At 46.4% G+C, this 19881-nt stretch overlaps 1 protein-coding gene across 1 annotated transcript in view; it reads right to left on the reverse strand.

Moving 5' to 3' along the window:
* The window catches only part of LOC119406053 (integrator complex subunit 5-like), a 49235-nt gene that overhangs the window by 8014 nt on the left and 21340 nt on the right, over window positions 1-19881 (reverse strand). The window contains 3 exon segments of the mRNA XM_037672900.2: window positions 867-925; window positions 928-1264; window positions 14204-14539. Coding sequence (XP_037528828.2) covers window positions 867-925; window positions 928-1264; window positions 14204-14539 — 732 coding nt within the window.

Genomic DNA, 19881 nt, shown 5'->3' on the forward strand with positions numbered 1-19881 from the left:
AAGGAAATGGCCGCATGTGCTCTCCCACAAAGTTCACCAAACAAACTAATGGCGAGTGTGTTCTCCAGCGTCACTGACATTGTGCGAATGACACTAGAGCTGAAGATGAAAAATTCGTAAGCCAACGTTTCGACAAGCGGACTTGCCTTTGTCAAGGCTGCAACTGCTTTCCTTAGCGCCAGTGTGTATATGCTTCATACCTCTCCTCCACAAAGGAGGAGAGGGCAACTGTGAAAGCGGGGGAGAAGGGGGTCGGTGTGCCAAATTGGGCGATGGGCGAGTCAAAAAGAAACAGGAATAGCCCTTGAAAAAGAAAGAACAGGGGTATGGTTGTCAGAAAGAAGCACCACTTGACAATAATAATTTCACAGTGATAAGCACGGTTATAAATTTCAACTAGAGCTGAAGAGCACTCATTTGGCAAAAGGCCCCGAGTTGGCCCGTGTGACAGGGTTATAAAATAGTAAGGCGAAAGTTGGGCTAGTTGTTTTCGATAATAATATCAGGGGTTTAACGTCCCAGAACCACAATATGATTATGAGAGACGTCGCAGTGGAGGGCTCCGGAAATTTAGACCACCTGGGGTTCTTTAACACGCACCTAAGTCTAAGTACACGGGCCTCAAACATTTTCGCTTCCATCGAAAATGGACTAGTTGTTTTCGAAAAATAAAAGTCATGGTACTAGTGAAACAGGAGGCGGGATGACATGAAGAAAAACGGGACCACGCTAGACTTCAACTTTTTTTTAGTTGAAGTCCGTGTTTTTCATCTCGTCCCCATCTCTTATTTCGCTAGTACCATGACCTTTTATTCTTGTATAAAATATAGCACATTTCATTATCATAAAGAGATACTACAAATTACCTTGAGGAAATCCTCGTCTGGCCAAGGAAGCCCATTGAACATGACGTCCGACGATATCATCTCACTAGGAGCAGCGCGACAATCTTCATGCCGCCCACAGGAGAAGTGCGTGTTGGTGACGACCTGTCATTGCGCCAGGGCAGTGCACAGCATGCCGTGATCGCCTCCAGCAAGAGCTGCTTGTTCAGCGCCACCTCTTCGTCCGCAATAGGTGGCGGTGGAGGCACACTCCGCAGACCAGATCCAATGACGCCAACACGCACTATGGACGAGTGGCTCTGCGGGAAGTTGATAGACGTTGCAAACTTCTGATTCTCGTCGAGGAGGTGGACAAAGCGTGGCCGCCGCAGAAATGCCTCGCTGCTCCGCCGTGGACGCGAACCAAATCTCCAAGACACCTGCGGTGATTAATTAATCAATTAATTTCTAAAGGTAATCATGAGTCGTAGCCCTGAAACTCCATTTTTTTTAGAAGCAATGCATCACAAATGAATTATACGAAAATGTGTCTCAACTGAGTGCAGGCATTAGCATCGCTAATGCTATCAGTTAATAATTTTCAGCACACTTCAAGCAGGCTTTCTCCGCAAAGCCCAGGCACAGATGCGGCATTTGCTGGCAAATATTCAATACACACCTGCCAAGTTCAAGGAATCTGAATCCGGGAGATTTCCGAAACGGAGAGGAAGGGGGGGGGGGGTCCTGAACAGCCCCAAGTGTAAAGATTGGTGTCGTGGTATAATGGCTTAGAGTGGCCAAATGAACAACACAGGTAGGGTTGCCCAACTACAGTAGAATGTCGGTGATACGAATTTCAAGAGGGAGTGAAAACACTATTCGTATCGTCCGAAATTTCGTATCATCAAAAAACTAGCAAAATCTGTTTTCAAACTACAATATACGCAGAAAACATTTTGCACCCATCCTCATTCTCGACCCATGTATTTTGTTCATTAAGTGCTGTATTCTAATGGATTCATTTCCGTCGAAAGAACTCGTGTATGTCTTTCTTTAACCACTGAACGGACCAATAAGAAACGGCGCATGCAGCTGGCTGCTGAAAAAGCGCGCGTCAAAGCTTCGCTTGAGGCCATCTGAAAACTAAGTGCCAAAGTCCGCTCCACCATAGTCATAAGGGAAGATCGACAAGAATGGCGAAACACTTCGTGCCTTTTTTACGATTTTATTGTCTTTAATCTACCGCTGCGTTAGCCGTACCTTCGGAGCTCGTAGTCGTTATTGGTGATCGCGTCGATAGTGACCGCGGTTTCACGCGCGGCGGTTGCGGCAAACGGTAGTTCTGTTTTCAATCCGTGTGCGCTGGCCTCGCACGTGCCTTCAAAACTACGTTGTTTGCTGCGATCTATGATGCATCTGCCATGGTATTGTCCGCTGCGTTTGCGGAAAGCAGCGTCGCTTTGATTGGGTGAGCGTTAAATGCGCGTGCACTTTTGGAGTTCCGTCAGTTTCGTTGTCGCCATACGTGATCATGTCAAGAGCGATCGCTGTTTTATCCAGTGCGGTTGTGGCATACGATAACCACAGTTCTGAGAATGTGTGCGCCGGCCATGCACATACATCCAAAGGTTCCAGCATGCTGCTCTCGGCCGTCGCTCGATGGTTTCGGTACCAAAGTTCGTATCACTCGCCGCGACGGGGAAAGTGTTCGAACATTCGAATTTGGGCCCATATGACACAGTGAAATTTGGCTGGGGAATTTCACGATTCGTATAGCCGGCTTCGTATCACCGAGATTCTATGGTACATTTACATCGTCTCCCAAATTGGTTTACATCATGTTCAGATATGCCTGTATCGGATTGGGTTGGAATTTGTCAGTGAAGCCAGATCACACACAGACATTTCGATTTCCGGGAGATTTTCCTGCCAATCGTACACAAAACCTCATTAATACGTACCCGCTTTAACCGTACTAACGGTTAAAACGTAGTTGGGACGAATCCCCAACTGAGTTTCATAGAGATTGATGCATTCGCTGACCGCTTAAGACGTAGTGGTTCGTCCTATGCCTACCGGTTAGTGCGTACCTGCGTGTACCGCGATAACTTTTTCTGCCATAAATGTCTACAGCGCCGCTGAACTTGCTGACGCCAAAATGTGCCGCAAAATGTCTTCTATCTTTTCTAGAATCGCAGAGATCAGTCGATCAATGATTCCAACTTCCGCGCGATTGCGGTGACGCCTTTGCGGATAAGCATTGGGAAAGAACCAAGGCGTGATGGTGGCTGCCGACGACTGCGCCAGTATGACTTATCGCCAGCAACCCTATCACCTTCAGCTATCTGCCTCGGGCACGCGTGTGGCGTAGCGCTACCTTAAGCCTACTGCACGATTTTGATAGGCGACAACCTGAGCGCGCTGGGCCGCCAATCACTGTCGCCTCGTTGTGCGGGACGGCATTGAAGTGCGCCCTGCTTTGTAGAAACGAAAGCAGCTTACTGTTGCCGAGTTGAGCGTCACGGGCGCCGAAAAACCTCGCTGCATTGGCAATTTCACGCCAAGCGCGCGTACGGTACAGCAAGCGTAGCGCTGTTGTAACCATACTGCACGCTTCCGTTAGACGGCCGCCTAAACGCGCCTCCGTCCGCTACCAGGAGCGCTAGGGCACGTGGGGATGCAGTGTGCACATCGCTTGCAGAAAGCTTGTCGTCGCTGCGATAACCCAACTAGCTAACCGCCGCATCTGTGCACGGTCTGCTGTGGAGTGGGTGCGAAGAACATTCACACGGCAAGCGTGCGTGTACGGTACAGCAAGCGGCCCTGCACCGCAGTGACGGCGTGAGCCTGGTAGGCGACGCGCTGCACGCAACTAGCCACGGACGATCGGCACCACGCGGCCGTACCGTGTTTCAATGAAACTTGTCAGTTTTCGCTTAGTGGCAGATCACGATGCAGACACGTACGCATGTATTGCGGCGAGCCGATACTGTCCGCTCTGTCGCTATGTCAGCCGCTGCGTATCGCGGACCCTGCAATAGTTTCAAAATGCGCCTTGGTATCTCCACTGCGCACTATTTGCAATGCCCGTAGACTGTCACGCTGCCAAGCGGAATTCAGGGGCGTCCTCTCGAGGAGGGTTAGTAGACGACCAAATTGCAGCACTACGCAGTCGCTCCCTTGGTCGGCTGTGCTAGCCTCAGTGTTAAGGCGTTGGCAAGAAAGGAACACTACGACTTTGCATGTTTCCTGCATCAGTGAACAAACCGAGTCCTCTGTGACACGAGAAATCTGATTCGTTCTAGCGAGAAGCGAAGTTTTCGTGAAAATACGTGCCAACTCACGCGTTCAGTGATAGCCCACAGCATACACATATCAGCTTCGCGAGGTTTTCTGTAACCACATAGGTTAGTTAAATGTTATCGGCTTACATTTTCAGTTGAAACTCATCCTGTTTTACTTCCATATAGCATTCGTCAGTGTTTTTGTAGTGCATGAATCCCATAACATTGTACGCGGCAGGTCGGGCAGGTTCGCGATGTGCTCTTCTATAACTGAGCAATCTCAAGTTCGCGATACATTAAAATAGGGCCTCTATCCTTTGTCAGGAAAGCGCTGTTATGAATCGTGCGAGCAATGCTTCAGTCATTCGAGGACACGTCCGCAACACGCCTTTCGTGGAGCGAACGCTCTCAACGCCGTTGTTCAACAGTGTGTTGGTTTCATAGCCAGTGCTGCGCCGCTTGTTTTTGTATGTTTGTTGATAGGTGGCAGCACACTGCAAGGGATTTGCTTGTTGACTGGTTTGAGATCAAAATGTTCTCCGCGCCCAGGCGTCTCCCTAATTGTAAACATGGTGACGCGGAATGGTCGAAGTCGTTGAAAGAAACCATCTTGACGACGAGGATTTTTCACCGGACGTAGAAGGCTGTGCAAGCACCGAGAGTGGCAGCGACGATGAACGATCAGCTGCTAACTCACGAGGAGCGAGTTGAACTTCACGTCCCCTTGTGTGTTAATGTTTTTCATGCTCGTAAGTCACTTTGATTGTATTTAATGTATATATCCTTGAGCGAGATCAAAATAAAAGCATAGTTCTTCTTGTGCATTGCATGTAGCACAATTATTGTGGATATTATGGAGCGCCGGATGCCGCCAACACGCTAGAGCTCGACCAGCGAAGTGAAATGGTTAGAGCGATAAAACGTACAGTCAAGGCCACAATCCACGCCTCTCGGCTAACTTCTCCTATACTTCACCGTTATCTTCAAAACGGCATTGTTGTTCGATGAATTTTTCGCAATTCGACGTTGCGAAAAACATACGTGTGCATTCTTTTCGATATTAATGTTTCGATTGTGCTGATCGAACCTGTAACATCTGAGTGAAGTGAATTGCACACGACTATAATCTGAGCGTGGCGGTGACACAGCGCTACTGAATGGGATGTTGAACGCTAGCATTGTGTTGAAGAAGTAACTCCGCCTTCCTGATTGCGCAAGTAATGACAACGGCGTAATATGTGTTTGCTAACCATCACCACGTTAAGGGGGGACGAGGGTCTTAAAATAGCAAAAAATCGTAAAAATTGTCAACTTTTGGAAATCACTATTTCAAGTATTTGTAGTCCAAATTATGCTCTGGAAAAATACTATGTTATGGCAAAATGGCCTTTCTTTTTCTTACATGCTCAAAAGATTAAATTTAAAATGTTTTTAAATCTTGAAACGCGATTTTCTCAGCTTTGTTATTTTGTGAAGTGAATCTGCCTTACAGAAGTTTTGAAGAGGTTTCTATGAACATATTTAAACAAACTTGGTATCATTTTTTCAGCAGCACCTGAACTACAGGCTAAAGCTTTTCTTTTTTTCTGAACATTGATGCAATTGTAATTATTTGATAAGTACCAGCTAATTAATGGAAGCTAACTTTTACCTTCCAAGTTTGAAAATTATTTCTGATCAAAGAAACAGCTGTTTTGACATCTGATTTGCTTTAGCCTGTGAGGTGGACCTTTTAGAAGAACCACGTAGTCCCGAAAAGCAACCTTTTGTATTCTAAGTTACCATAACGACCCGTAAGGAATTACCTAATTACAATGACGAAATTTGTCATAACTTCCTTTCTAAATGAAATACTCGAAATATGTTTGCAGATTTGAAACCTCCATTCAATGATACCCATACATGCCAGTTTCATTAAGATAGGATAATAAATAAAAAAAAATTTTGAGACCCTCATCCCCCCATGCATTCCCGTGCAGCAGCGAGGGCAATGTATACTCGCTAGCGGCCTACTACTGCGGCAAATCCGTCAGGCAGGCTCGGTACGTACTACCTCGGAGTGCCGTTCAGTCATACGTCAATATAGTTCATGCAGTTTTCTGTATCACGCACAGGATTTCGCAAAGCATTCTTGATGCACGGTAACGGCGTTGAAATATAACCTTTCACACCACAGCATTTAAATAATAGGTGGCGAGCACTTAGCGCTTTCCATGGTTTGGGAAAGTATTTTGGTCTCATATCCATTTCATTACAGCTCATGACTTCATCCGGTGAAAGTGGCACGGGCCGTACGTTCGCACGTCCTATCTGCTCCTATGCTAACAAACGGGTTGACCCTCCTCCTGGTGCCATCTTGAATCGCACAGCGCGCCACCTATAGTTCGTGGGCATTGCAAATAGGACGGTCGTGCGAGAGAGCCAGAATCTTTTCTGCGCAAAAATAAAGAGAAGGCGTTGTGGTGGGTACTTCTGCTGTGGTACTGTATTTATTTCTATGTTGGCGGTGATGGCGCACGTCAGGAGACGCAAATTAGTACCTGCTGGTTAATGCGTACTACCGTTTAGTACGTAGTTATGCCGCGTTCCCGTCAGGTATGTATTAACGAGGTTTCACACGTAAGAAATGGTTGAAATCCGGAAGTCTCCCGGAAAATCCGGGAGACTTGGCAGGTATGTGAAAACTGTGAGCAGATAGCGACACTAGACAAAGAACGCATTCCCAGTTGCACCCTGTGTGTGTCTCTGCGGAGAGAGCCGACTTGCACAACAGATGCTGCTTCGGCACCGTGCATATCCTCGTTGTTTACTCGGAATGCATGCGCGAGCGCTGTTTCATCTGCAGAATAATTCTTGCTACGTGGTTGTGACTTTGGCAGCCTCAAGATCAAGCTACACATATTTTGACGCGCCGGCGGTGTGATTGCCCGTGACGACGCCACCAAACCCGAGACTCTGGCGCAGTTTGGCGCAATTTACATCGATTTTATCAGGATAGCGTAGTAAATGCAATTTGGCTTTCTTTGGCGCAGGGTTGGAATCACTGCACGCAGTGAGAAAGGCACAGCAGGACGATTATGGAAAAGATGTGAGCTTGACAGGTCATTTACGGTAGAATACGGTGGGTGATCAGTGTTTGTGTTTTTTCTAAAATACTCTAAGAAAAGCTGAATATGGCCTCTTAATATGAAGTGACCACTCATCTGATTCAATGTGAAGACTTTCTACAGGGCTTGTCCTAAGGCACCTGTGGACAAGTGGACGCCAATATGGCAGACAGGGTCCAACATTCTAGAGCGGTTAGAGTGGCATACTGGTAAACTATGGCTCCATGGTCTCTAGTTGTGTACGCATAAGGCTTTTATACTGGTTCATAAGACAAGTGTATGTCTTGTCCCAAGTTGCACAGCTTTCCTATAATTTACCTATTTAGCCTAGCAATGAGTTTTATTATTCACGAAGCATTTTTAGTCGCTATCCCAGGTTGTGCATGACAGCACCTTTCAGACATTCATTCTTTTCATGCATTTATTTTTAAGATATGTTCAAGCGCAAAGGTTAACTTCGCTTCCAAAATTATGCCTAGAAATTTATGCTCTCTGTTTACAGGCAGACGCTCAACCTGCACAATTTCAGGATTAAGATGCAGGCCTCTTTTTCTAAAGAGAAAAGGACGCAGGTGCTTTTTGTGGGTTCAGTCTGAGCCCATTCTCATCGGCAAATTTGGAGACCTTGTGGCGACCAAGCTGGACGTGTCACTCCCAGATTGCTAGAGAACACGATTTAAATCCTATCTGCACATCGTCAACATATGTTGAATAAAACATGTGGCGTGGGATCTACAGATGAAGAGAATTCATTTTTATAATAAAGATAGTACAAGTGAGCACTGAGGCTCACTCGTACTCTCTTGTGAGGTTTCCTGCACAAATACTAGTCGCGACAAAACATTGCAACTCGAACATGAAATGTGCGATTAGAACAGTAATTTTTAATTATGGTCAACATCCTACCTAGCACACTTAAGTGGGAGAGTTGATAGTCTGCGCTGGTCCGTGTTCTTTCTTGTGTGTCCTCGTGTGTGTGCGCTAAAGTTCCAATAAGTGTGAGAAATCTCTCAGCATTCCAAACCACCATGTTTGATACAACCTTAATCAAAACAACAGATAATGAAGCCAAGGAAGGTATGGGGGATGTTAATAGTACTGTTTTAAATGTATTGTATAGTAATTATGACATAAATGTGAAGAAAGTAAAGTGGGCGAGAAGAAAACATGCTGTCAGCAGGAACTGAACCTGCAACCTTCAGATAACGCGCCCGATGCTCTACCAATAGAGCTACGGCAGCGGTCGTCCTTTTGTCCACTTTATTGGGGTGTTTGTGTGCATGCAAACCAGAGAGTATTAGTCAGGGCCACTAGACTAACACTAGCAGTGACTAACAGCAGAGTGTCCCGTGATGCTGCGCTTTGCCCAGGTAAGCTGCCCTCGGCAACTCTGCGAAGCATGGCCAAATCCTTGGCATTTAGAGCGGCTCTGCGGATTTGGAATGTAGAATCTCGCAGACAATTTGAGGTAGCCAGCTGCTATTTCACCTTGAGGTGTGCAACACACAAAGGTAAAGATTATGTGCTTGGTTGGAATTTCTCTGTTTTCTCTCCTGATTTTGATACCCTGTACCTGTATGACGCTGTCATCTTTCCAGCCAGCCAAGAGTTCATCATCGAGTGCCTCACTGAGACCACCTTCGATGGTCTCAGTGAGGCACTTCGACACTAGGAACGGTGAAATGTCCAGAGCTTTCTTATCTGAGTTCTCACAATGAATGACGTGGTACTTGGGGAATGCATCTTGCTTTTTTAAAAGTAACGGAGAAGTTGAATCGGTGCGCCACCTTTTACGGGGGCGATCTGCTGAGAAAGGGTTCGAGGATCCCAAGGAAACAAGTGACTTGCTCGACGATGACACCTACCGCCCACCATGGAGCCCAGCAAGGGAACGTGACAGAACACGTAAACAGGTCTGCACAGCGCCAGTAGTACGCTGTTACTATAATCCAGTATGGTATATCCAAGATAGGATAGCCACACTTAAGTCTTGCCGCCAAGAAGACTAGAGGTAAGTGGAAGGGAGGAAAGATAAAAGTGAGAAAGAAGAGACCTAGGGGAAGAAAGACAGAAAAAGGCGACTGCAGACTTCCCCTGGGTGGGTCTATCCAGGGGTGCCATCTATCTACGTGAAGCCGGGGCCAAAGAGGTGTGTTGCCTCTGCCAAGGGACCTTAAAAGTTCAATCACCCGGCGCCGGCTCAACTCCCAGGATTCCCTTTTCCCTGGATACGGCTCAGCCGCGCATGGCAAGGCAACGGGAGGGGTAGGAACCCTCCCCTGTCTCGGGTCCGTGGTGCCACTGCCCACCAAATGCCTGCAGAATCAGACGCCCGTGCAGGATCATGGGAGGATTCAGAAAGGTGGCTTGAGTCGCACGAAAAGCACTAGGATTGATACCTAGCACCTCAATCAAATATCGCGTGGTCGTAATGATGAAGGACGCAGAATCCGAAGCCTTTAAAGTCTAACTGTTTATTGGGCGAAACTGTGCCCAACAAATCAAACAAATCACACTGCAAAACAACAGCGTACAGTCATCGGTAGTTAAGAAACTAATCAGCGGCGAAATGTGTCTTTATACATGCATCACACTAGGTTCTAGAGTCCATCACTGATGCTCATGTACAATCTGGAAGGTGCTGAAACATACGCCTCAGGTACGCAATGTTTGTAGAACAGTCGGTGTCTTTCACCAACGCCTTCTAATAACTTCCAGGCCTGCCCTAACAATGTGATGTCACTTCCTGCTGGCCATCACTGCTGCCTCCCTGCACCGCCGTCGCTCTGCTGTGGATGCAGTGCTTTGTTGGCAGTTGCGGTGTAAGCATAGCTGTCACGGTCAACCAAATCATTTGCCATTGAGTGTTTTATCGTGCTATGCTGCGATGCCCAGTAAGTGGTGTGTGCTGTGCTGCTCTGCCAACTATTGAGCAAACACACTGACAACGCCTCGTCAATACAAGTGTTGTCAGTATGTGTGCACAAAGAAAAATCTTTTTGTTAACCCTAATGGCAGATATATCACACTGACTAAACTGCCGTGGTGGCATTCAAACTTTCAATGACTACAGGGGGCGCCACAAGAGATCCAATATGGCTGTCACCCATTGATCATCTGTACACACGGAGCCATCACCGCCTGTGTTGTCACTGGTTGCTTCCACTTGCAAGCTAGGATAATTTTTCACGACATTTAACTTCTCATTCAGGATGCAGCTCGCGCTTGAGTGCATAAAGTATGAGGCGCACAGTATAATTTTGCGTCCGATTCGACCTCCGATGTGCTGGTGCAGCAACCCGAATGGTGATGTTTTGTCATAATGGGCCGCCGGATTGGGCGTCTGGTGTGTCTCAAACTCGGCAGATTTTCATCATTCATTCGGTCTGGCGATTGCATGGCCATGTAGCCACGGCCATAAGCAGCACAGGAGACCAGTAACGCTGTGCCGATGGTGCCACCAGCATCCCTGCTAGTGGCGGCATGAAAAAGATAGGCTACAATTGTTTATTATACGAACTAATTCCTAATTCAATGAGGTGGTGCTTCCAGTCTGGTACTTGTTCAATGCAGCGGCAGCTTCCAAGCCACTTGTGAGATTGGGGACCATGATGCGAGGGCATTTCACAGGTAAACAGCAATGTTGCACACGCCGGCTCACCCAACCAGTTTGCTTTGCTTCCACCTTTACATATGAGGATGTCGGAAAACTGATTGTGCATGTCAAAGCATGGTATAAGAGTACAAACTCAATCGTGTTGCAAAAATTTGAGTGCTCCGAGATCGATCGTGGAGCAGCAGCGCGCCGCCCAGCTGCAGCTCACAGGCGTCAGTTGCGGCAGCTGTTGTGATGCCTTTTTCACTTGCAAAGACGTAGTTTTATTGATCGTTTCTTGTAAATCAAACGTAAACCAACAGCGATCAGCTGTTGTGTCCCGGTATTACCACAGTGGTAGCACAGCACATAAGGTGTCACGCTGCCGAGTTCGATGACGCGGGTTCAATTCCTGGCCACGACGGCCAAGTTTGGATGGGGGCAAAATGCAAAAGAACACCCTTATGCTTAGATTCAGGAGCACATTAAAGAACCCAGGTGGTCACAATCCAGAGCTCCTCACTACGGCATGTCTCATAATCATATCTAATTTTGGCACGTAAATCCGAGCAATTCAGCTGCATACCAATAGCCAGTTGATTTGAAATGCACACTGTAAACTAGAATTTTTTTTGTAACAAGCTTTCCGAAGCGCAGTTAATATCTTCTGAAGGAAAAATTGTAGTGCAAAACGAAACAAGGACAGACAAAGCACAGGACTGTCGCCGGTCCCGTGTGCTTTGTCTGTCCTTGTGTTGTTTTGCGCTACAATTTTTCCTTCAGAAGTCATGAATCAACTAGCCCAAGAAAATGTTTTGCTAAGCCAGTTAATATCCTACTGCCTGTCCAAAGGAAAACTGATTACGCTTTCGACGCCTTTCATGGTACTGTTTCAGCATTGCGGCATGCAGCAGATGCAAGTGCTCTTGTACCATTTACCGATTACTGAAGTGCAAAGGTGTTCGTCAACAAAATTCATCGTAATCCACTTGCCGCGGATGCAAGAAGTTGCAGGACACAATGACGACTAAGCACAGCTTGCACGTAGACGCCAGACAAGTTTTCGTTCTATAACGAGCATGGCCTTCGAGATTAGCCGGCGGCGCGCCGTTGCTACGGCCGTCCCATTCGGCGCGTCGCCCAGCGGAGAAGCGTAATTTTGTCGCCTCCTGAAGGCGCCGCGAGATGGCGATGTTTCCCAAGGCTCGCGGGGCGCTCGTTTGGCTCGTCTGCCTGACACAGCGTGCGATTTCAGTCACGACATCAACCGTGTTGGCACGTAGCACGCATCCAACGTGCATCTACGCCTTGCTGCAGCTGCAAAGAAGTTCAGGTACGTAATTAAAAAGTAATTAAAAACAGAAGCTGCTACCGCGGAAAATTTCATCTAAACTCGGGGACAACTTTTTGTGGCAATGAAGGGAAAGCTACGGGGGCGGAGCGTCCGGTTTGGCGCGCGTCTCGTAACGCCGTGCAAAGTGATGGCTAGCGTTTCATTTCGACGCAAACGCTGCTTAGCGTCTAAGGTACGGGTAAAAGGCGCGACTTTTTCACGTATGCAAAAACGCAAAGTGACAACGCATAAAGTAAAAGAAATACAAATATCTCGCTTGTGTGCGCTGCGTTCCGTCTCAAAAAGTCGGCACATATGTGGGCGGCAATTTTCTATTACGCGTCGCACAGAGGCTGCGATTGCCGAGCTTTCGCCCCGCGCGTGCCCGCGTCGGGGGAAGCGGGCCATGGGGAGCGCGCGCCGCGGTGCAGCGGCGGGGTGCGGCGGCCGCTCTCTCCGATTACGCGCTCTGCGTGCGAATGGAACGGCCGTAGCAACGCCGGCTAATCTCGGAGGCTACGATAACAAGATCCCGACTTATGCTGGTTGCCGTGTGGTGGCGCCAGCAGCGCCATCATGGCCGAAAGTCGTGAATAGTGATTACAGTATTCGGCTGCTGATAGAAAGTCACGGGTTCAATCGGGGTCGTGGCGGTCACATTTTACGGCCACGCGGCCATGTCAGAAATACTGGACACTGTGTCAATGATCGTTTAGGGGAACAGGCACAAAAATTGGAAAAACTAGGAGACAAGTATGCACACTAAGTGAGGCATGTCTGTAAGTGCAAAGGTTGTGTGGCCTGGTTTGAAGGGCTGATGATTCTAGACCGGAGCAAAGACAAGACTGCGCGCATTAGTTTAGAAGCCTAAATTTGGTAACAAGTGCGTTGGCACCCTTTCTTGCTCTCTTGGATGCTGTATTTTATCTTATGAATGCGGCTACCGGGTTTCAGATTGCAAAGGAAAATTAAAGATGACGTTCTGTTGCGCTCATTCCTTGGTTGGTTGCTTCGAGTTGTTTGCGTTTTTGGCGCCGTACTTTGTTAAACCTTGTTATCTCATTCCTCACTTTTTCCCATGCTTCACTCTGGCATTTATAAGGTGCGTTATTCTGCCAATAAATCCAGTTGTCAGTCAGTGCTTGCGTGTACGCTTCGTTTCTCTTGTGAGTGTCTGTTCGCACTGGTACTTCCTTGCTCCACATTCAACTTCCATGCTCCACATTTCAATGGAGGCAAAATGCTAGAGCCCTGTGTACTGTGCGATGCAGTGCACATTAAAGACCACCAGATGGTCTAAATTTCTGGAGCCCTCCACTGCGGCGTGCCACATAATGATATCATGGTTTCGGCATGTAAAACACAAGAAATTATCACGTTGACTACTTCCTGCTTGGTTGCCGCAACCTCTGTCAGTTCTTTGTATGTTTGTCTAAATATATTACCTTTGCATAACTGTATTAATCTAGCATGCTTATATGTAAGCTATCAAATGCAAATGTCTTAAATCGAAGATCACTAACGGAGGAAGCTAGCACTAAGAAAAAAAATTCAGCAGGCTAATAAGGCATTGAATAGCTTTAATTTTACTGCGATGCATTGTCTGTGTTTACATATTACATATCTGCGCACCGATTTATCGTTCTTTGTCATAAAAGAATAGGTTTTTTTTCACTTGTTTTGCTAATCAAGAATTTTCGTTAATACGCGCAGTGTTTCATATCCATTACAGAGCAGTTAGGAAGGAAATGCATAACGTTTATGGGGCATTTTATTGTTGCGACAGTCCATCGTTTATACTGGCTGCTCAGTCATACAGACACATATCTCGTATAAGCAGGTCTGTGCTGTTACTTTAAGCCGTCATGCTTGTAGCGAACAACGTCTTATATGGACTAAATGGGCACTTCTTCCTAGGTGATGGCCGCCCCAGTGTTCTGTGTGATTGACTGTGGCCTTAGCTCACAAAATGTGTGCTTATGGCTGCACTGCTTCTGCAGCACTGTCTGCCAAGCATGAAATACTAGTTATCAACTTCACAGTGTGCAAGTGGGTCTCACCTTATGGTCCAATGCCCCTGAAAGCAAATTGCGGAGCGCCAAGTGCTGTGCAACCGAGCGTGAACACAGCGTGGACAGTAGACGGAGGCAGATGCAGGCGGCCGTGTACTTGCGGGATGGCCCATAGTGGATCGGATTGCAAACGATGGCAAAGAAATAGGCAACAGCCGCCGCAACCACCTTGATCACAGCGGTGGCTGACATCGTCTCTGGCTGCACGGATGTGGAGAGCAGCTCAGCGACTGCATCTGCGTATGTCAGGTCAGAGGACGCCTGCATCTGCTCGGCCAGCACTTGGGCGAACTTGCAGACAGTGCTACTCACACGTACACCCACCTGGTGGAAAGAGGGCAAGGAGAACGAGGTCTGATTACACAACTACACAAGTGTCACATTTTTGCAGTGGAAAGTGAATTAATCCCTTCAGTCACGGCGTACGCAATTGTGTACGCGAACTTCGGAGGCGCGTCACATGTCGCGTCTTTCTTCAAATGGCCTGAATACTCAGCGTGCACATTCGTGCAGGCTTCCTGACTGGACAACTAGCAGTCATTAACTTCATTCTGCTGCGTATTGCTGCAGAGGATCACTTTGCTGGAGAAACCGTCATGTAGACGATCGTTCAACGTGCCGCGTTCCAGGACCAACGTCAAGAGCATTTTTTTTCTTCACTCGAACGAATACAACCAAAAAAGAAGCTGTGCATCCATTTCGGGCCTAATAGTTGATTCTTTTTATGAAATTATTGAAGCTGACTGATGGCAGAATAGTGAGATAATTAGTTACACGTAAATTAACATTAATGACTGAAACTCACACAAAACAACACATTCCCTCATTTTCTTTTTTGGAATGTAATACTGAGTGCCTTCAAATTATGCGATGCGAATTTCACGCATTTGCAGACAGTGCATCATAATTTGTGACTGAAGGGGTTAAGGCCAACTGAGCTCTGTGAAAACCTGTAAGATGCCGCAAATTATGTAAAAAAAAAGTGCTATCATCTATCCAAGTATTGCATGAAGCTACAGCGAAAACCAGTACTTAAAACGAAAGCTTCATAGATGAAGCAAACTCAATCCTAGGACCAAGACAAAATTTTCTTTCATCAAATTCAAAGAGTCCTTTTTAGGAAACCTTCTGGTGCAAAAAGGGAGGGTGCACTAACAGACACTGACAAGGAAGAAAACAACACAAGCGCACACAGGAAGCTTACTGAAAAAACAACACATATTGTCACATGGTCGTGATGCTGATGAAGGCAGCAGTCGGTGGTGTTCAAAACCAAACTTTTTTATTTGGGTGAACTTGTGCCCGGAAAAAGCAAAGACAACGTGCAAGAAATTCACACTGTAAACTGATAGCGTTGTGAACTGTTGTCGGCAGTCGAGCTATGTGATCTGCGGAGAGGTGCGTCGGCATTTATACATGTGGCATTGAACATTCAAGCCTTATCGCTCGTGCTTGCGTAAGCTCTCGAATAAATTTGACTATTCGCGTCCAGCACATAATCTTAACAGAATGACCTCAAACAACTGTGCAGCTTCTCAAACATTGCGGTGAAGTTTACACCAAGCGTTGCTAACAGTCCTGGCGGGTGAAACCCGAACACATCAAAATAAAGCAATAAACACTCGTGGCAATACCCCCCTCTGAAAAAGCATCGCCCCGATGCTTAACACAGAACATGGAATTGAAAGCATGCATGCGATACAAAAGAACAATAATAAACGAAGCAAAAACTAGAGTCCGCAAGCTCCTTACCACGCACAGAACGGCTTAAGGCCCCTAAACCACCCAGAGGTCGAAATTCAGTTGTGGTTTGACAGTTGTGCATGAGTCTACAACGAACGCGAAGCCGTGAGAATTTTTCGAAATGGTGCCATAATGGCAAAGTTACACGCATTTGATGATCGAAACGCTGCGATTGCTCGTTTCACCCTTTCCTTCGCTACCCTCCGCTAGTTGACTGGTCTCCTCTCCCAAAGCCGCTTTGCCCTCCTCGCCGAGTGCCCCTCTCAATCTCACGTGACATACCGTCATCGCTGACGCGTTTTTCCAAACAGCAGGCACTCCCGGTTGCCGCGACTTCGTGAACTTCGTGCTTCTCAGCTCACCACCACTGTGGTGAGCCGAGAGTGGCAGTGGTGACTGCAATGCGTGAACAAATTTACACGTGTGAAGCCAATCACCGAGGGTTTCACGGGCAAAAGTCGAGATGTTTTACGGCGCCTGCGACGTGCGCGACCAAACTGCACAAGAAGAAGTCCGTGCTTTAGTTTCGGAAGCCAAATTGTGAAGGGCTTGACAGTTTTCTCATGCGTTTTTTACGTGCGGAAATCACAATCTTTTTTAAAAATAAACATCCACTTGCTTTTGAACCAGGATAGCATTGAAATTTTTAAGAAAAGGCCTACTGTGACGACGTTAGTGTTAGTTTTAGCCACCCCACCCTAACCAAGTTGCACTGTCGGCCTTTGTCGCGTATTAGATATTCGTCCACTCGAAATTATTTGAAACTTTGAATACTAGCTATTCGAAAGTCGAATCGAATTATTCGGTTAGGTATTATTCGATTCAAATTCGAAACTCAAATATTTGCACACCCCTAGTATTCAGCAGTTGTGTTTATATAACCTAGATGTCGCTAGGCACGCGCCTTATCACGGCAGCTGACACATGCATCTGTATATAATGCCATCGTGAACTAACAATAAAGAAAGTTGCTTGATGTACTAGGCTGGTGCAGATTACATCACGATCCTGTGGCTCTCTGGCATAGTCCGGTAGGGCATGGTCGCGGATACAGCAAACAGTGCAAAAACAATGGATGAACACACAAAGACAAACGAGCGCTTGTTTGTGTCTGTGTGTTCGTCTGTTTTTCTTGCACTGTTTTTTATGATCATGAACAACCAACAAGCCCGATTTATCAACATCAATTTAGCAAGAAGCCGTTGCTTGGCAAAGTGTAGCACTTAAGGGCACAGGGTAAACCAAAATTTGGGGGAAAAAAAAAAACTTTTTTTTTTTCTTTTGCAATTTGGGAAGAGTGTCCCTTTGTGCATATTTGCCACATTCGTGCTTTTCTTAAAAGTATTTTTTGTGGCAGAAAACAGGTTTTTCCAAAAGCAAGTAGTGAGTGAACATTCACCCTAGGAAAAGCCCCTCGTATGCGCTCCGTCCTTACCCCCCCCCCCCAGTCCATTTTTCTAAAAAAAAAAAAAAAAATTCATGTACGAAAGCCAAAATGCTTGTCTGGAGTCAGCCGTGTATAGGAAATTGTCAGGTATAACTTCTAAGACAGTCTGAAGGCGCCGTGCGCCTTTTTATTCGCACTTGTTCTTCGGAGCACGTGTCTTCGAACAGTTTAAGCTCCTAGCTTCCTTACACCTTGTGTCTGTTGTGCCCGTCGATAAGTTGAGACGCTGAGGGTAAAGGTCTTCAGCAAGTGTAAATTTCGTGGCAACCAATACAGATCTCTTGTAAATGCGAACAAATGCTGGTGACGTACTGAGGTGCTGACGCTGAACCAGCAAGCTCTTCATCGTTGAACTTCTCAGCCTCTTCAGCGTCCTTCAAGGCGAATCGCGTGCAGGGTGACAACTGGTATGCTCTAATGGACATGAATATTACTTGTGATGCAATTTGACCGAATTGCCCATGCAAACTGTGCGGTGCAAGTGTTGAGCTAATGGGAATTGCATCGCAGAGTCTTTGCTGTTCTTGTTTAGGCTTCAGAGTCTTAAGGATTGTGACATTGGATGTTTCTCTTTTGTTCAATGATGGCAGTATCGCATGAGCAAAAATTCTGAAATAATTAGGATTGAAGCCTGGCCAAAATACAGTCAATTTGCAGGAAAAAGTCACAGTTTCACCGCAACGGCGAAGCAATGAATGCGATAGCAATAAATTGGAATCTAACGCGAAGAACGGAAAGCAGCTCAAGATTGCCAGTGCGTCGCTCGAGCCCAAAGGACGCACGAAAGAACGCACACAGGACGAGCGCGAACTATCATGCGTCACAGCTCGACACTTGAAGCGCACTGCTCAAACATAAAGCAGGACGCACGAAACGAACAAACAGGTACACACAGGACGAGCGCGAACTAAATGTTGCAGTTGTTACTTATTTCTGTTTGAACAGCGCGCTCATTTCACAAACGCGGCCGCTTCAGCTAGCAAAGGTACCTTCGTACGCTCTGTGAATTCAGCGCGAACATCGAGGGGAAAGCGCAAGACATACAACCCGCCGCTCGCCCCCCTTCTTTCCTTGAGATAAGCGCACAAAGGCGACCACGCGTTGTAGGGTGCAGAGCATCGGTGTTCGCAGCAGCGGGGCGACGATCTTTAAAGCGCGCCACACGCGCGCACGTCACGCCATCTATGTGGTGACTAAGAAAGCATGCTGAAGTAAATGGTGTATATAAACAGCTCGTCGTTAGCAGGCTGAAAGACAGTGCTGTCATGGCCTAACGCCACGCGCTGCAAACAGAGAGGTCACCCGTTCGATTCTGTGCATCGGAAAGTTTTTCTGAATTATTTTTCTTTGTGTCTTTCATATATATATATATATACACATATACATATACGGTGAATGACGGCGGCGACGGGGATGGCAAAAATCAGCCGAGACTGTCCATACAATTGCTATCGCAATAAAAGGTTGACCACAATCGATGATACATTGCAGATAGAGCTGCACAAGAGCTCACAAAAGAAGCAAGACGAGAGGCTCGAAAGTGAAAAATTGACTTGGGCAATAATTGCCAAGCCTGTAGCTACTAAATAAAGTAGTTGAACGGTGTTTGTGGCAAAGTATGTTCACTTTTCAGGTGTTTTCTAACATTAAACTCGATTATCTCAAAAGCATATTTTTTATTACTTAGGTACCATTATTTCCTATGTATTGATAACCAGTTTATTTTTTTTGTGTAATCTGCATAAATGCATACAACTACTGAAGCAGGATCGAAATTATGCACTTTAGAGTTCTTGTGTTACAAATTTCAAAGATGCAATTAAACTCAAAATTTTGGTTCTAGTGGTAAAAAATTCACCAAAATTCTAATATTAGTCAAATTTAAACAAACCTGCTTCAGTTAAAAGAGCGGAAAATTTGGAAGAAAATGATATATGCATTATGTGGATATCCCTTGTAGTCACTGAGAAAACGGTACCTCAAAACGGCCAAAAAATGCACGAGGCATATAGGACTTACCCTGTGCCCTTGAATGCATAGTGCAAATGATTATGCGTACATAATACAATGTGGCAGACATTTCAGTGCTCTGGTTAGAGCATTAACATACAGTAAAACCTCCTTAACTCTAACTCTGTTATTTCGAAATCCCGTTTAATTTAAAGGATTTCTGTGGCCCCGTATTTTGCAATGTAAATTTGAGTGGATAATTTGAAGCGGCGGTCAACACCAGGCAGGTTAATTCGAAAACTTTGGCTGCCATGTGCCAATTCCCGATCCCTATTTCGCCGCAAATCCGCGAAAACGAAGACTCTTAGGAGCCACAAGGCAATTCAATGTAGCGATATCAATGAGTGACAGGTGAAGCGCCCCAGCCTCACTGCTGCCAGCGCAAAGAAAAAAAAAAAGCGAATTGTAGTAGCACAGCTATTTGGCCTAGTTGGAAACGGTTCATCCTTGAGAAACGCGAAAGAAC

Source organism: Rhipicephalus sanguineus, chromosome 9 (genome assembly GCF_013339695.2).
Source record: "Rhipicephalus sanguineus isolate Rsan-2018 chromosome 9, BIME_Rsan_1.4, whole genome shotgun sequence".
NCBI classification, from domain to species: domain Eukaryota; kingdom Metazoa; phylum Arthropoda; class Arachnida; order Ixodida; family Ixodidae; genus Rhipicephalus; species Rhipicephalus sanguineus.